Genomic DNA, 15889 nt, shown 5'->3' on the forward strand with positions numbered 1-15889 from the left:
CAACATGCTTTACTGTGGGAATCCCACTGCGCAAAAATGCATACCAGCAGACCTCAACCACCATCAGCCACCCATCAATCATATCTGCTGCTTCTTCCAGCTCCTCTGTTACCATGCCAACTATTGAGATGCAAGTCTTCAAACGCAGAATCTCGGGTTCTTTACCCACTCCAGTCACAATGACTGAGAGCCCGCCTTCAACTATAATGGAAGTGGACATGCTTTCTGTTTTTGACCGATCTCAGAGAACATGCACACCACAAGTTTCTCAATCAACCGTAACATGTCCACCTGCACCTCTCTCATGGTCCAGCAGTTTGTCCGGTTCACCGTACCCTGCCCTCTCTCAGCACTGCAGCCAGCCCATGGTTCCTCAGTTGTGGTCACATAAAAGAGTGCTTCTCCTATGCATGACAAAGCTAAGAAGTTGAACTTCACCATCTCCAATCTTTTGGCTACTTTTCCATGGTAGATACAGCCATTACTTTTCTAAGAAAGCTGTGCCTGCGCTACACCAGCATATCGCAGACAACATCACCCATTCCATGACAAAATCTCTGCCAGGGTGCATTTCACCACAGACAATTGGATGAGTAAGCATTAAGCATGGCAAAGGGTGTTACATCTTGTTGACTGGGCACTGGGTGGCTCTGGTGGCTGTTGGGGCAGGCACTGCTCCACAAGTCTTGGAATCCCCAAGGCTTGCATGACAAACCTCTACATTTAAAACTTTCTCCACTGCTACTGCTTATTTCTCCTTTAGGGCCTCCACCTGCACCCTCAACCTTGTTTGTTGACCGCACAGGAACACAAAAAGTTGCGCTCCCGTGCGGTTGTCGGGCATGTCAAAACGCCGCATGCGGACGCGTCCACAAATAACGCATGTCCCTGCATACCCAATGTTAAAGATAGGTACGTAGGATGACACAGGATGCATGTGGAAGTAAGCGAAGCATAGTCGGAGCTCCAAGGACGATGTACGCAGCCCTACGCAGACCAGCCAAAAGCAAGTGTGAAACCAGCCTTAATGAGACACACGTTCCAGCAGTGCAGAGCGAATCACCACCACCTTCGTACTGCGCAGCCAGGGCTCATCGCCATCAAACAGTCTTAAAATTTATATGCCTTGGAAATCGCTGTCATACAGCTGAAGAGTTGTGGACAGCTCTCCAGGCTGAGGTTAATCAATGGCTGTCTGCACTGAACCTGCATCCAGGGAAGGTTGTGTCCGATCACGGTGCGAAATTGGTGGCGGCCCTATGGCAGGCAAGCTAACAAACGTGCCTTGCATGGCTCACATCCTCAACATGGTGGTATAGCATTTTCTCCACTACTATCCTGGCCTTGGTGAGCTGCTCCAGAAAGCACATAAGCTGTGTGCTAATTTCCATTGTTCGCACCCTTCTGGTCATCGACTTGCATCGGTACAGAGGTCTTTGTTCATGCTAGTTAACAGATTGATATGCAATGTGCCGACACAGTGGAATTCTACTCTGCACATATTGCAGTGACTCTGGCAGCAGCAATGAGCCCTGACACAGTATGTCATGTTGCATAGCCTGGGCCAACGCAGTATGGACGTGGCGCATATCACATAGGTATGATTAGGAATAATGCTGACTACTGGGTTGCCACTCAGTTAGACTCTTGGAATTTTGGAAATGTGAACACTCCTGGTTGGGTGTCCATCTGCTGGATTGAGTGTAGTGAAAGACCTGTCGGTCCCTTGTATACTTATGCTTATACTGTTTCTACTCTTGTGAAATTGATGCCACTTCTGTGAGTAAGGCTTTCATTTGTTTAAATGATAACACTCCTGGTTGAGTGTCCATCTGTTGGATTAGGCGTAGTGGAAGACCTGTCGGTGCCTATTATACTATTTCTACTGTGGTCAAATTGATGCCACTTTGGTGGTGTCTGCCAATAATTTTTGGAAATGTGAACACTCCTGATTGGGTGTCCATCTGCTGGATTGAGTGTAATGAAAGACCTGTCGGTCCCTTGTATACTTATACTACTGTGGTGAAATTGATACCACATTGGTGGTGTCCGCCAATAATTTTTGGAAATATGAACACTCCTGGTTGGGTCTTCTTAATGCATGTTGCCAGTAGCAGTAGGCCTCCAACACGTCAGGCTGCTACTTCCTTGGACTAAACTACCCGTGTTACTATCCTTAAATTTTTCTGACAATGGTAGTCTACAAAACTGATATTTGTGTCACCTGAGTATTACGGCGCACAGTGATACTCACCTTGCTTTCCGGGTCCCTCGCCGCATCCCGCCTCCTCTTCTGCACGCACTTCCAGCTTCTTTATGATGCCAGGTTGTACTGACCCGGAAGCACTGTCCTGCCTGGGCAGCGGCCTCCGGATATATCAGGTCGCTTCCTGCTAGAGGAAGCGCCCGATTGTTATTGTGATTTTCCGTGCTCTCTTCAGTTTCACTTTAATTTCTGTACATCAGGTCCCCGTACGCTCCCAGTGTGTACGTTCTCTGCTCAGTCCCTGTACGCTTCCAGTGTGTGTGTGCTCTGCTCAGTCCTTGTAAGCTTCCAGTGCATGCTCTGCTCCATCCCTGTATGCTTCCAGTGCGTGTGTGCTCTGCTCAGTCCCGGTATGCTTCCAGTGTGTGCTGTGCTCAGTCTCTGTAGCCTTCCAGTGTGTGCGTACTCTGCTCCATCCCTGTATGCTTCCAGTGCGTGCTCTGCTCAGTCCTTGTACGCTTCCAGTGTGTGCTCAGCTCTGCTAAGTTCCAGTATTCCTCCAGTGCTTGCCCTGTTCTGTCCAGGATCCGGTACCCTCTGTGTGAACCTTGCCATGTCCTGAGTCCCGGGTTTTCTCTGTGGCTGCTCTGCCAGTCTGGTCCTCAGTGAGTATCCTAATTCTCCTCGTTATCCTCGAGCCGCCCCTCTGGCACAAGCTTTTGCGGTGTATCGCCCTCCTAGGCTTGTCCCTAATGATCCCTGTATAGGGGTCGGTTCCACCTGGTCAGCTCGCCTGGGAACGGTCATCACTATAATCCAGTGGGTCCACTCCAGGAATCATAACACTGAGTGTGGCTCAGCATGAAAGCAGGTAGAGGTGTTGCATGTGGTATCAGGGCTCCCAGCAAAGGGGACCTACACCGATCCCTCACCCACCTCATCTTACTGAGACGTTCAATTGAAAGCTGTAAATGCTGTACCAGACTCCGATACCTCATGCCTGGCTGATTGCTGCAGTTCCATACTAACATTTGAACTGTGGGTTAATTGAGGCCACGTTCCTGGTGTCTGTCCCTTATTTGATGTATTTTGGCAGCATTTGGGGCCATTATAAGGTGTTGTGCATGCTTTTGTTTTTGCCTCCCATTGAGCTGAATGGCATTCGGTTATGTTTGGCAAATATTCGACAAATTGATCTGCGAATATTGCAAATTCGGCGATCGTAATCCGAACTGAACACTGAGATATTCGCTCATCTCTTGTAGCAAATACAGAATTATTATGTTCTCTCCCTACAGCAGCTCCACCATCACCATGAGCAGCACCAATGTCCCTCATATCATGCTCTATTCATATTTATGGGCACTATAGACAATGCTGGAAGTGCACTGTGCAACAGGCAGGACAGGCACCACACACCACGCTAGAAGTGACCCATGTACCAGGCTGGATGGACAGTATACAACGTGCCGGAAGTGCACTGTGCCTCAGGCTGTATGGGCACTATACACAAGGCTGGATATTCACTGTGTAGTAGGCTATACGGCACAGTTTTTCCTGGCTGACAACAATAATAATTACAGTGCAACCCATGATCCTGCCTTTACACAAGCTGTCTCGCTGCGCCGCTCTGTCACAACTATGCCAATACTGGCATGGCTGTGATGCAGCAAGAAGTGTCCACAGTCATAAAGCTTGGTGATTGGCTGCGATTCCATCACCGATTCCCTCACCAGGGAGATCTGGTGATAGATCACTGCATATTGTGAATTGCAGATCTTTCATTTAGCCTGTGTGTTTAGATCCCATATTAAATTAATTTGGTGCTGAAGAGGTTAATGACCCTTTCTATGATGGTCAGAAACATGCAGCTTCATTTCAGCTGCTTCTGATCTGGTTGTTAACTCTTCCTATAAAACCTGTCCAGACCCTCTCTGTTTTCTGTCTTGCCAACGAAATCTCTGCTTCCTTGCTCTTAAACGCTGTGCTGAATAAGGGTATGTGTCCACTTTCAGGATGGCCGGCGGTATCGTTAGAGCGGCTTTGCCGCTCTGCGCTAAGCCCCGCCCCCTTCTGGGACGCGATGATGCCGGATGTGTTCATAGCACACATCCGGGATCATCGCACTCCACCATAGGGCCCTATGATATACGGACATGCTGCGATCTGAAAAGACGCGCAGCATGTCCGGAGTCGCAGGGCCGCCGCGTGCGTGTTACCACGCATAGTGGAGACGGGATTTCATTAAATCCCCTCCACTATGCTGTAACATCTGGACGCTGCGTGTCTGACGCTGCGTCCCTATGCAGCGTCAAACACGCAGCGTTTACTGCACGTGGACACATACCCTTAGAGTTCACTGTTGCTATTGACAATTCGTCTTCCTGTGAGGTGTGCTTAAGCTAAGTGTTTTGAAAAGAAGTGGTTGTAGAGGTGTTCTGTTATATGTGTGTTTGTCTCATGGACCCTGTTTCCCGTTTAGTTTATTCTTCCCTATCCCTATTCTCCTTCATATTGTTGGTTGGAGCTTTTGTACAATTGAGGGTTTCTGTTATCCCTGTTTTGTCTTGCTTATTTTGTTCATATTACATGTTTCACTGCACCTCACAGCCCATTATCCAACACGCGCTTGTGGCCAATGAAAGCAGAGGACAGAGGGAAAGCATATGCTGGATACTTGGCTGTGATGCAGTGAAACTGCGCACAGGCACAAGCCAAATAATTAGGGGAGTGCCTGCGACTTGGTCATGCCTGGGTGATGCAAGGGATTCAGGAACTTGACGTGACATAACAGATGTCAGTGGCGGTTGCAGTTGGGGTCATGTGATGCGGAATGAACAGTCAGCGATAGCGCCCCTCAGAATCTGTTTAATCCAAAGAACTAGTCTGATTGCCATATGTGGAGTCGGGAAGGAATGTTTCTTCTAATATGGGACAAATAGATTCTTCTGCATGAGGTTTTTGACTTCCTTTGGTGCAGCATGTTAGGCTATAGGTTGAATTCAATGGACTTTTCTGCCTTGAACCTTAAACTATGAAACTGTAAGATAGAGACCTCAACGCAAGAACGGGAAGAGAAAGAGACTACCTGACCACTGATGGAAACATCTATATACTTGGAGCAGATACCGACTGTGACAACCCAGTGCACACCGACAGGAACAGCTATGATTGCACAGTTAATAAAAGTGGCAGAACGCTGTTGAACCTATGCCGAAGCCTTGGACTTCGTATCCTCAATGGCCGCACCAAGGGAGACTCACTGGGAAGACATACCCTAAACTCCCATGTGGGCAGCAGTGTGATAGACTATGCCATCACAGATATGGACCCTACAAATATTGGCGCCCTTATAGTCACCCCACAAACACATCTGTCAGACCATAACCAACTGCTCCTATACATCAAATCCACAAAGAAATCACCCTCACAAACCCCGCAAAAGACCGGCCTCTTTAGCCTGCCACCATCCTTCAAATGGTCCAAGATGTCGGCCCCAAAATACAAAGATGCCATCAACAGACCAGAGATCAAGGAGAAGCTCCAATGTTTCCATAATAACGTGTATGAACTCAACCCAGAAGGAGTACACCTAGCGGTAAGAGACCTTAACGACATTCTATATGCCATGGCAGAAATGTCTGACCTGAAAAGAAGCATCAACAAGAGACCGAGTAAACAAAATCCCAACAACTGGTTTGACAAAGAATGCAAGACCATACGGAAGGCCCTAAGAATGGCCTCAAATAAAAAACACAGAGACCCCAATAACCCAACTCTGAGAGAAGCCTACCACACCGTACAACGAAATTACAAAACCATCCTCAGAAAGAAAAAGCAAAATGACATCTCTACCAAACTCCTCCAACTCCAAGATGCCCTTGAAGACAACAAATTTTGGGAACTGTGGAATCACCTTGGATCCAACCAGAAAAGCAACAGCCTCCACATCCAGAGCGGCAACATCTGGCTCCAGTACTTCAAGGACCTCTACAATGACATCCCAAGTGAAGACCTGAACCTGGCACAAAAAGAGCTTGTGAAAAAACTGAAAGATATGGAGGAAAAGTTCAAAGATTTCCAAAATCCTCTGGATACACCAATCACACTGACAGAAATAACAGAAAGGATCACACAGATAAAAGGTAAAAAAGCCAGTGGTCCAGATGGGATCCTCCCAGAAATGCTGAAATACAGCCCTCCAGACATCCAGGCTGCGATAACAAAACTATTTAATATTGTACTGCAGGCCGCTGCTTCCCCAAAAACTGGAACCAAGGCCTCATAACCCCTATACACAAAAATGGGGACAAGTACGACACAGCAAACTACCGAGGGATATGTGTCAGCAGCAACCTGGGTAAACTCTTCAACTGCATCCTGAACAAGAGGATCCTCACCTTCCTCACCGATAACAACGTCCTCAGCAAGAGCCAAGCAGGGTTCATGCCAAACCACCGCACCATTGACCACATCTACACTCTGCACTGCCTCATCAAGAGCCACGTCCACAATACAAAGAACGGGAAGATATACGCTTGTTTTGTGGACTTCAAGAAGGCCTTCGACTCAGTGTCGCACCCAGGACTATTCCTAAAATTGCTGGGGAGCGGAATAGGAGGCAAAACATATGATGTCATCCGAAGCTCCTACACAGAGAACAGTTGCAGTGTGAAGGTCAACGGAAGGAGGACAGCCTATTTCCAACAAAGTCGAGGAGTGAGACAGGGCTGCAGCCTCAGTCCAACGCTCTTTAACATCTACATCAATGAGCTGGCAGTGGCCCTAGAGTCCTCCTCAGCACCAGGACTCACCCTCCATGACACCCAGGTGAAATTTCTGCTGTATGCAGATGACCTCGTGCTGTTATCACCAACTGAGAAAGGCCTCCAAGATCATCTGAAAATCCTAGAGACCTTCAGCAGCACATGGGCACTGCCAATCAACGAGAAAAAAACTAATATCATGGTGTTCCAGAAAAGAAAGCAGAAACCCACTGGCAATCCTACCTTTATGATAGACAACCATCCACTTACTGAAACCAACAGGTACACCTACCTGGGCCTAGAACTCAGCCAGTCAGGGAGCTTCAAGCAAGCCATAGAGTCACTAAAAGACAAGGCATCCAAAGCCTTCTATGCCATCAGAAGGCGTCTGTACCACCTCAAGGCACCAGTAACCATATGGCTAAAAATTTTTGACTCCATCATTGCCCCAATTCTTCTATACAGTAGTGAGGTCTGGGGCCCAGTCTCATACCCAAACTGGTCTAAGTGGGCCGCTGGGCCGACAGAAATATTCCACCTAGAGTTCTGCAAGCATCTTCTCCAAGTCCATCGGAGCACATCGAATAGCGCCTGCCGAGCAGAGCTGGGCAGATTCCCACTACACATCGCAATAAAGAAGAAGGCGCTGTCATTCAAGGCTCATCTACAAAGAAGCAGTCCCAGCTCCTACCATCACAAAGCCTTCCTACACCAGGAAGCCTCAGGAAGCCTCCCAAGAAAAAGTACCCAAAGCCAGTCTGACCAAGCCATCAACCTCCATGGCCTGACAAAAGGTGAAATCCAGAAAATGGTACACAAAGTCAAAGAGGAATATCTCAGCATCTGGAGGAATGACATAAACAAATCCCAGAAACTGACAATATACCGGAATCTACAGAGGGAGTACAAACTGGCCCCATATCTAGAGAAACTAGAAAACCCCAAAGATCGACAGATCCTGAGCCGGTACAGACTGAGCGCCCACAGCCTACTCATCGAATCCGGGCGGCACCGACAGAACTACAAGCCTCGAGAGAGCAGACTCTGCCAGCAGTGCCCCCAAGAGGCCGTGGAGGATGAGGCCCACTTCCTGCTGAGGTGCCCCAAATACTCCGCAGTGAGGGACACTCACTTCAAGAGACTGTCTGATCTCCTCCCAGACTTCACCTCCAAGGAGGAGGAAGAGAAACTGCCGATAATACTGGGGGAAGAGGAAAGTGCAGTGGCCGTAGCAGTGGAATATGTCAGTGCCTGCCACAGACTAAGAGGAGCCTGATATGTCATGGACTCCCGTACCCCAACACTGGACATATCCCTATCCCCCGACTAAAGAGCCCGATATGTCATGGACTCCTATACCCCACCCTGGAAACATCCCCTATCCTCTAAAAGGAATTTGATATTCCCTGGACCTCTATATGCCCCCCCTCCCCCACCCCCGTATTTTTACCATATGCTTTGGCAATGCTAACATGTACTTAGTCCTGCCAATAAAGCTCATTTGAATTTGAATTTGAATTTGAAAAAATACCTTTGTATAGTCTCCAGCCAAGAATCCTTGTTCAAAACCACTCCACATTGTGATTGGAATAAGCAGAACTTGTCGCTTATCTTTTAGATGCCTGAGCGTCTCTAATATTTTCATCCAAAATGGTTCATCTTTAATGTCCACTTCATCGTCTTTTTTTTTAACATCCATATTTTCTAGAAATACAGAAACCAGCAAAACAGCAAGCACTCCACTACCTGAAAATATAAGTGATAATAAAAAAGGGAAGAGTTTAAAACACGTTACTTTCTTTGTAAAATTGTGACGGCCCATACACGTGCTGTTGTGACGGACACAAGATAGTGCCCAGGGAATTGACACTAATGAAAATGAGCGAGGAGATGGCAGAAAGGGCTCATGCCCACTTGCGATGAATGTTCTGTCTCCGCCATCTAGTTTGTTACCCGATTATCTGTTTGCATAATTGCAGTTTTCTCAGCCAGTATACAGGACCTGATATATTCATACCTTTATTTATCTGTGATGCTTTGGCTCCCTCTAGCGGTCAGAGTTATGTTGGCAGTTCCATTTTCTGTTTTTGGCATTTTCCATTTCACATTCTCCTCCCCCTTTGCAATGCATTACGGTAGCTCAGCCTCCATTTCCCTCCATTTCCCTTTCACTTCCTTCAGTCTGCTTTCAAGGAAAGACGCTTGTACTTTATCCCCCTTGCGATTGCATTGCCGGTATGTCTTTATGTTTTCTCTAGATAATCCCTGCTCTATATTAGCCTAGCTTAACCAGTTGTACTTCTAGTTCAGTTACTAGCCTTCTAAATGTTATGCATAATGTACATCATGTGTAGTATGTATTTGTTCTATACCATGCACTGATTCTATGTATATTATTGTTCACAGTTTCACCGCATCAATATACCACTACGTTTAATAAAGCACAGACTCAACCACAGTCTCCTTATTGGACCCCGGTATAGCGATTTAGCTGACTGTATAAATACGTATGAGCCTGCCTCATTTAGTGAGGACAGAACAGTGAAACGGCAGCCATCCAACTAGTGGGATTCAAGTCACCGGCTACTCAGAGACTAAATACAGCTGCAGCAATCTCTGCACAGCCAATCACTTTCCCAAGACACCATGTCTCACAAATCGCATAGGACAAGATCTGTTACTTCCGTCTCCTCAAAGACAACATCCATCAGCAGCGCGGTCGCCATTGCCCGCGCAAATGCTGAAGCCGCCAAAATACGAGCGAGCTTTGCTGACCAAGAGATGCAACTTAAACTAGAAAAAGCTCGCCTAGATGACGAAGAGAGAAGGTCGCAGTTAGAGAGAGCCGAGCAAGAGAGAAGAATGCAGTTAGAGAACGCACACGTGGATGCCGACTTAGAAAGCCTAGCAGCAAAAAGGTTAGCTGCCGCAGCCCTCGCCGAAGCAGAATTGCTAGAAGCCGCGCAAAATCCCAAGCTGCATAGCCAAAGCAGTATGTCGAGTCTGGAGTTTCCACTGCAAGACTCACCACAACGCACATCTCAGTATGTTAATGAACTTCCTGATCCAAAATATAACCCTGAACCAGTACCAAAACCAGAATACGACGTCTCCAGCGAAGTGAGCGAGAGTCGTCACGAGGCTCAGGACAGAAACAAACTCGAAAACGTGAGGCAAAACAACTTTGCTAATGACTACCTTGCCCCTTATCAGGTAACCAACGTGGATCACTCTGCTGACACACCGTACATCAGGCCGAAGCAATACGACACCGGCTGGTGCCACCATGAGGACACTAACAGGTATGAACGCACCTCACATCACTATCAGGGCGACCCATCACCAGTATACTCTGCTGACAACCGGTTCAAGACAGAATTTGCCAAGTTCTTCACACGACGTGAACTGGTTGCCAAGGGACTCATGAAATTCACTGACCGAGCTGAAGGTTACAGAGCTTGGAAAGCTTCCTTCCAAAATGTCATTAGAGACTTGGGGCTACAACACAGGGAAGAGATAGACTTGTTAGTCAAATACCTGGGAGAAGAGTCAGTCAAACACACAGTAAGGATCAGAGACATTAATATAAACCTGTTATGAAAGGCAATTCAGTACCACAATGAACATAGCGATCAGAGCACATACAGTGATCTGACAATAACCCAAAATCATAGAACGAGCTCTGAGACGTGGGAACTCTGCAGACCGCAATCCCTAATCCTCTCCAAACAACACTAGAGGCAGCCGTGGATTGCGCCTAACACTGCCTATGCAACTCGGCACAGCCTGAGAAACTAACTAGCCTGAAGATGGAAAATAAGCCTACCTTGCCTCAGAGAAATATCCCAAAGGAAAAGGCAGCCCCCCACATATAATGACTGTGAGTTAAGATGAAAAGACAAACGTAGGGATGAAATAGATTCAGCAAAGTGAGGCCCGACTTTCTTAACAAAGCGAGGATAGGAAAGATAACTTTGCGGTCTACACAAAACCCTAAAGAAAACCACGCAAAGGGGGCAAAAAGACCCTCCGTACCGAACTAACGGCAAGGAGGTACACCCTTTGCATCCCAGAGCTTCCAGCAAAACAATTAGACAAGCTGGACAGAAAAAATAGCAAACAAATAGCAAAGAAGAACTTAGCTATGCAGAGCAGCAGGCCACAGGAATGATCCAGGGAAAAACAAGTCCAACACTGGAACATTGACAGGAAGCCAGGAACAAAGCATTAGGTGGAGTTAAGTAGAGCAGTACCTAACGACCTCACCACATCACCTGAGGTAGGAAACTCAGAAGCCGCAGTACCACTTTCCTCCACCAACTGAAGCTCACAGAGAGAATCAGCCGAAGTACCACTTGTGACCACAGGAGGGAGCTCTGCCACAGAATTCACAACATAAACTGCCCTGAGACTGGCCTCAAAGAGATCTGGAAAAGGCTGGATGAGTGTTACGGCTCAGCAGAAGTAATAGAAAGAGCCTTGTTCAAAAGAATCGATGACTTTCCTAAAATATCTAACAAAGAGGTCTCCAGAAACTTAGAGAGCTAAGCGACCTGCTAAAGGAAGTCCAAGTTGCCAAATACGAGGACGACCTACAGGGACTTGCATTTCTCAACACAGCCAGAGGCGTTAACCCTATAGTCCACAAGTTGCCCTACAATCTACAGGAGAGGTGGCTCACACATGGTTCCACGTACAAATACAAACACAGCGTTCCATTCCCTCCCTTCTCCATTTTTGTAGACTTCATACACCAACAAGCGAGAATTAGAAACGATCCCAGCTTTGACTTTGCAATACCATATGCCACACCATCACCATCTGCAAATCCACGCAGAACATCTGTGGCAGTACACAAGACTTATGTTTCTTCTTCAGATTCTAATTACAGGTCTGCTGGCTGCTCCCAATCAGAGACAAAGGTGCAGGACCCTGACAAGCAGTGCCCACTTCATCAGAAGCCTCATCCTCTCCTGAAATGCAGAGCCTTCAGAGGAAAATCTATGCCAGATCGCAGAAGCTTCCTGAAAGAAAACGGTATCTGCTACAAGTGCTGCTCGTCCACAGCTCATCTCGCCAAGGATTGCAAGGTCAGTGTAAAATGCACAGAATGTGGCACCACAGATCATAACACTGCTCTACACGCTGGCCCAGCTCCATGGAGTACACAAAACACGCCAGCTGACAGTGAGCATGGCGGGGAGGAAAGGAACACTGATACAGCTATGCCAGAGATCACTTCACAATGTACAGAAGTCTGCAAAGGGACAATAGACAGTAGGTCCTGTTCAAAAATATGCCTCGTCAGAGTATACCCGAAGGGCCATAGAGACCAAGCTGTAAGACTGTATGCCATCTTGGATGATCAAAGTAATCGATCCTTGGCTAGATCAACGTTCTTTGACCTATTCAACATCAAAGGGCCAAGCACTCCCTACTCCTTAAAGACGTGTGCAGGTACGGTGACAACAGCAGGCAGGAAAGCTACTGACTACCAGATCGAGTCTTTAGATGGACAATTCTGCCTACCGCTACCTACGATCATCGAATGTAACCAGATCCCAGACAACAGATCTGAAATCCCTACACCAGATGTAGCAATCCATCACGCTCACTTAAAACGAATAGCACACCTTATACCGGAACTCGACCATCAGGCCCAGATAATTCTGCTGTTGGGGAGAGATATCCTGCAGGTTCATAAAGTGAGACGTCATATCAATGGACTCCACAATGCTCCCTATGCCCAAAGGCTAGACCTAGGATGGGTCATAATTGGCAACGTATGCTTGGGACTAGGGTTGAGCGAAACGGGTCGTTCATTTTCAAAAGTCGCCGACTTTTGGCAAAGTCGGGTTTCATGAAACCCGATCCGACCCCTGTGCGGGGTCGGCCATGCGGTACGCGACTTTCGCGCCAAAGTCGCGTTTCAATGACGCGAAAAGCGCCATTTCTCAGCCAATGAAGGTAAACGCAGAGTGTGGGCAGTGTGATGATATAGGTCCTGGTCCCCACCATCTTAGAGAAGGGCATTGCAGTGATTGGCTTGCTGTCTGCGGCATCACAGGGGCTATAAAGGGGCGTTCCCGCCGACCGCCATGTTACTGCTGCTGATCTGAGCTTAGGGAGAGGTTGCTGCCGCTTCGTCAGAAGCAGGGATAGCGTTAGGCAGGGTCCATTAACCACCAAACCGCTTGTGCTGTAGCGATTTCCACTGCCCAACACCACCTTCGGTGTGCAGGGACAGTGGAAGCTACATTTTTTTTTTTCCCCTCAGCGCTGTAGCTCATTGGGCTGCCCTAGAAGGCTCCCTGATAGCTGCATTGCTGTGTGTACGCCGCTGTGCAAACCAACTGCTTTTTTCAAAGCACAAATCCTCTTGTTCCTTCCTTTCTGCACAGCTATCTTGTTTGTTTGTCCACACTCTTTATTTAATTTGTGCATCAGTCCACTCCTTATTGCTGCCTGCCATACCTGGCTGAGATTACTGCAGGGAGATAGTAATTTAAGGACACTCCCTGTTTTTTTTTTTTTTTTTGTGGGAGATTAAGATTGACATTTCTGCTAGAGTGCCATCCCTGTGTGTGCCATCTCTCACTCAGTGGGCCATAGAAAGCCTATTTATTTTTTTGCTTGATTTGGGTTATAAAATCTAGCTGAAAAAATCACTACATCAATCAGTGGGAGAAAAATATTGGCCTCAGGGCTTGTGTGCCACTCCTGACTCCTGTGTGCGTCATCTCTCACTCAGTGGGCCATAGAAAGCCTTTTTTTGTTTTATTTGTTTTCTAAATTCTCCCTGAAAAAATCATTTTATTTTATTTGGTTTCTAAATTCTTCCTGAAAAAATCATTTTATTCTATTATTTTTTTTTCCTAAAGTCTCCCTGAAAAAAAACCAAAAACAAATCAGTGGGAGATTAATATTGCCCTTTCTGCTTGTGTGCCAGTCTTGACTCCTGGGTGTGCCATCTCTCTCTCTCTCTCTCCAATTGTGGGCCATAGAAAGCCTATCATTTTTTTAGCTTGATTTGGGTTCCAAAATCTACCTGAAAAAATCACTACATCAATCAGTGGGAGATAAATATTGGCCTCTGGGCTTGTGTGCCACTCCTGACTCCTGTGTGCGTCATCTCTCACTCAGTGGGCCATAGAAAGCCTTTTTTTTGTTTTTGTTTTCTAAATTCTCCCTGAAAAAATCATTTTATTTTATTTGGTTTCTAAATTCTTCCTGAAAAAATCATTTTATTCTATTATTTTTTTTTCCTAAAGTCTCCCTGAAAAAAAAAAAAAAAACAAATCAGTGGGAGATTAATATTTACATTTGTGCTTCAGTGACAGTCCTGCGTGTGTGGCATCTCTCTCATTTGTTGCCACCAACAACAGAGTGTGTAACATTGTGCCTGATTTTCGTTGTGGTCTCACTCACCTGTAAAGGGGTAGCTAAATCATACTGAAGTTATAGCTCACCGTGTAATTTGTGTGACAGCAACAAATACCGTTAGTTTGTTTACGTTTTTAAAACAATGAGGAAGTCTGGTGGAAGAGGTCGTGGCCGGGGGCGTTCATTGTCAGCTGGTAATGAGGGTAGTGGTAGTGGTGGAGCATCAGCTGGTCGTGGGAAAAAAAATATTGCACCTAAGTCTGGAGCTGTGGAGCCAGGTTCGTCGTCAGGCTACATAAGGCCTTGAACGCTCCCTTTTCTGGGAGTAGGAAAACCGCTTTTAAAGCCGGAGCAGCAAGAGCAAGTTTTGGCTTATCTTGCTGACTCAGCCTCTAGCTCTTTTGCCTCCTCTCGTGAAACTGGTAAATGTCAAAGCAGCGCGTCGTTAGTGGATGTTCACGGTCAGGGACAAGTCGCTTCCTTGTCCTCTTCAGCAAAAACAACAACAGAGAAGAATGCAGCAGGCGACACAATGGGTTACTCCATGGAGCTCTTTACACATACCGTCCCTGGCTTAGAAAGTGAAGCAGTTAACAGTCCATGCCCATTACAAGTTGAATCTGACATGGAGTGCATTGATGCACAGCCACAGCCAGACTACTATGCTGGTCCTTTGACTCAGACCACAACATTGCCCTCGCAGGGTAATGATCAAGAATCAGACCCTGATGAGACTATGTTGCCCCATCACGAACGCTATACCACCGACCGACACGGTGACACAGACGAAGTTGCACACGAGCTACAAGAAGAGGTAATAGATGACCCAGTTCTTGACCCCGATTGGCAGCCATTGGGGGAACAGGGTGCAGGCGGCAGCAGTTCTGAAGCGGAGGAGGAGGGGCCACAGCAGGCATCAACATCGCAACAGGTTCCATCTGCCGGGCCCGTATCTTGCCCAAAACGCGTGGCAAAGCCAAAACCTGTTGGAGGACAGCGTGGCCATCCGGTTAAAGCTCAGTCTGCAATGCCTGAAAAGGTATCCGATGCTAGAAAGAGTGCAGTCTGGCATTTTTTTAAACAACATCCAATTGATCAGCGCAAAGTCATCTGTCAAAAATGTTCAACTACCTTAAGCAGAGGACAGAATCTGAAAAGTCTCAATACAAGTTGCATGCATAGACATTTAACCACCATGCATTTGCAAGCCTGGACTAACTACCAAACGTCCCTTAAGGTTGTAGCACCCTCGGCCAATGAAGCTAGTCATCAACGCAACATCCCTTCCGGCAGTGTAGGGCCACCATTTTCCGCACCACCTGCAGTATCTGTGCAGGTTTCTTTGCCAGGCCAAAGCAGTCAGGGTCAGGGAATCACCAGTTTCGTAGTAGGAAACACTGCATCTAGGGCACCGGCAGCAACAATACCATCTCCCACCGTCTCTCAGTCTGCCATGTCCACCGGCACCCCCGCTAGTTCCACGATCTCCAGCTCTCCAGTCCAGCTCACCCTACATGAGACTATGGTTCGAAAA

At 47.1% G+C, this 15889-nt stretch overlaps 1 protein-coding gene across 1 annotated transcript in view; it reads right to left on the reverse strand.

The window, feature by feature from the left end:
• The window catches only part of UNC93A (unc-93 homolog A), a 429770-nt gene that overhangs the window by 57744 nt on the left and 356137 nt on the right, over nt 1–15889 (reverse strand). The window contains exon 5 of the mRNA XM_069769274.1: nt 8504–8718. Within this exon, the coding sequence (XP_069625375.1) occupies nt 8504–8718 (215 nt within the window). The remainder of the gene's footprint in view (nt 1–8503; nt 8719–15889) is intronic.

This window comes from Ranitomeya imitator, chromosome 5, assembly GCF_032444005.1.
Source record: "Ranitomeya imitator isolate aRanImi1 chromosome 5, aRanImi1.pri, whole genome shotgun sequence".
NCBI classification, from domain to species: domain Eukaryota; kingdom Metazoa; phylum Chordata; class Amphibia; order Anura; family Dendrobatidae; genus Ranitomeya; species Ranitomeya imitator.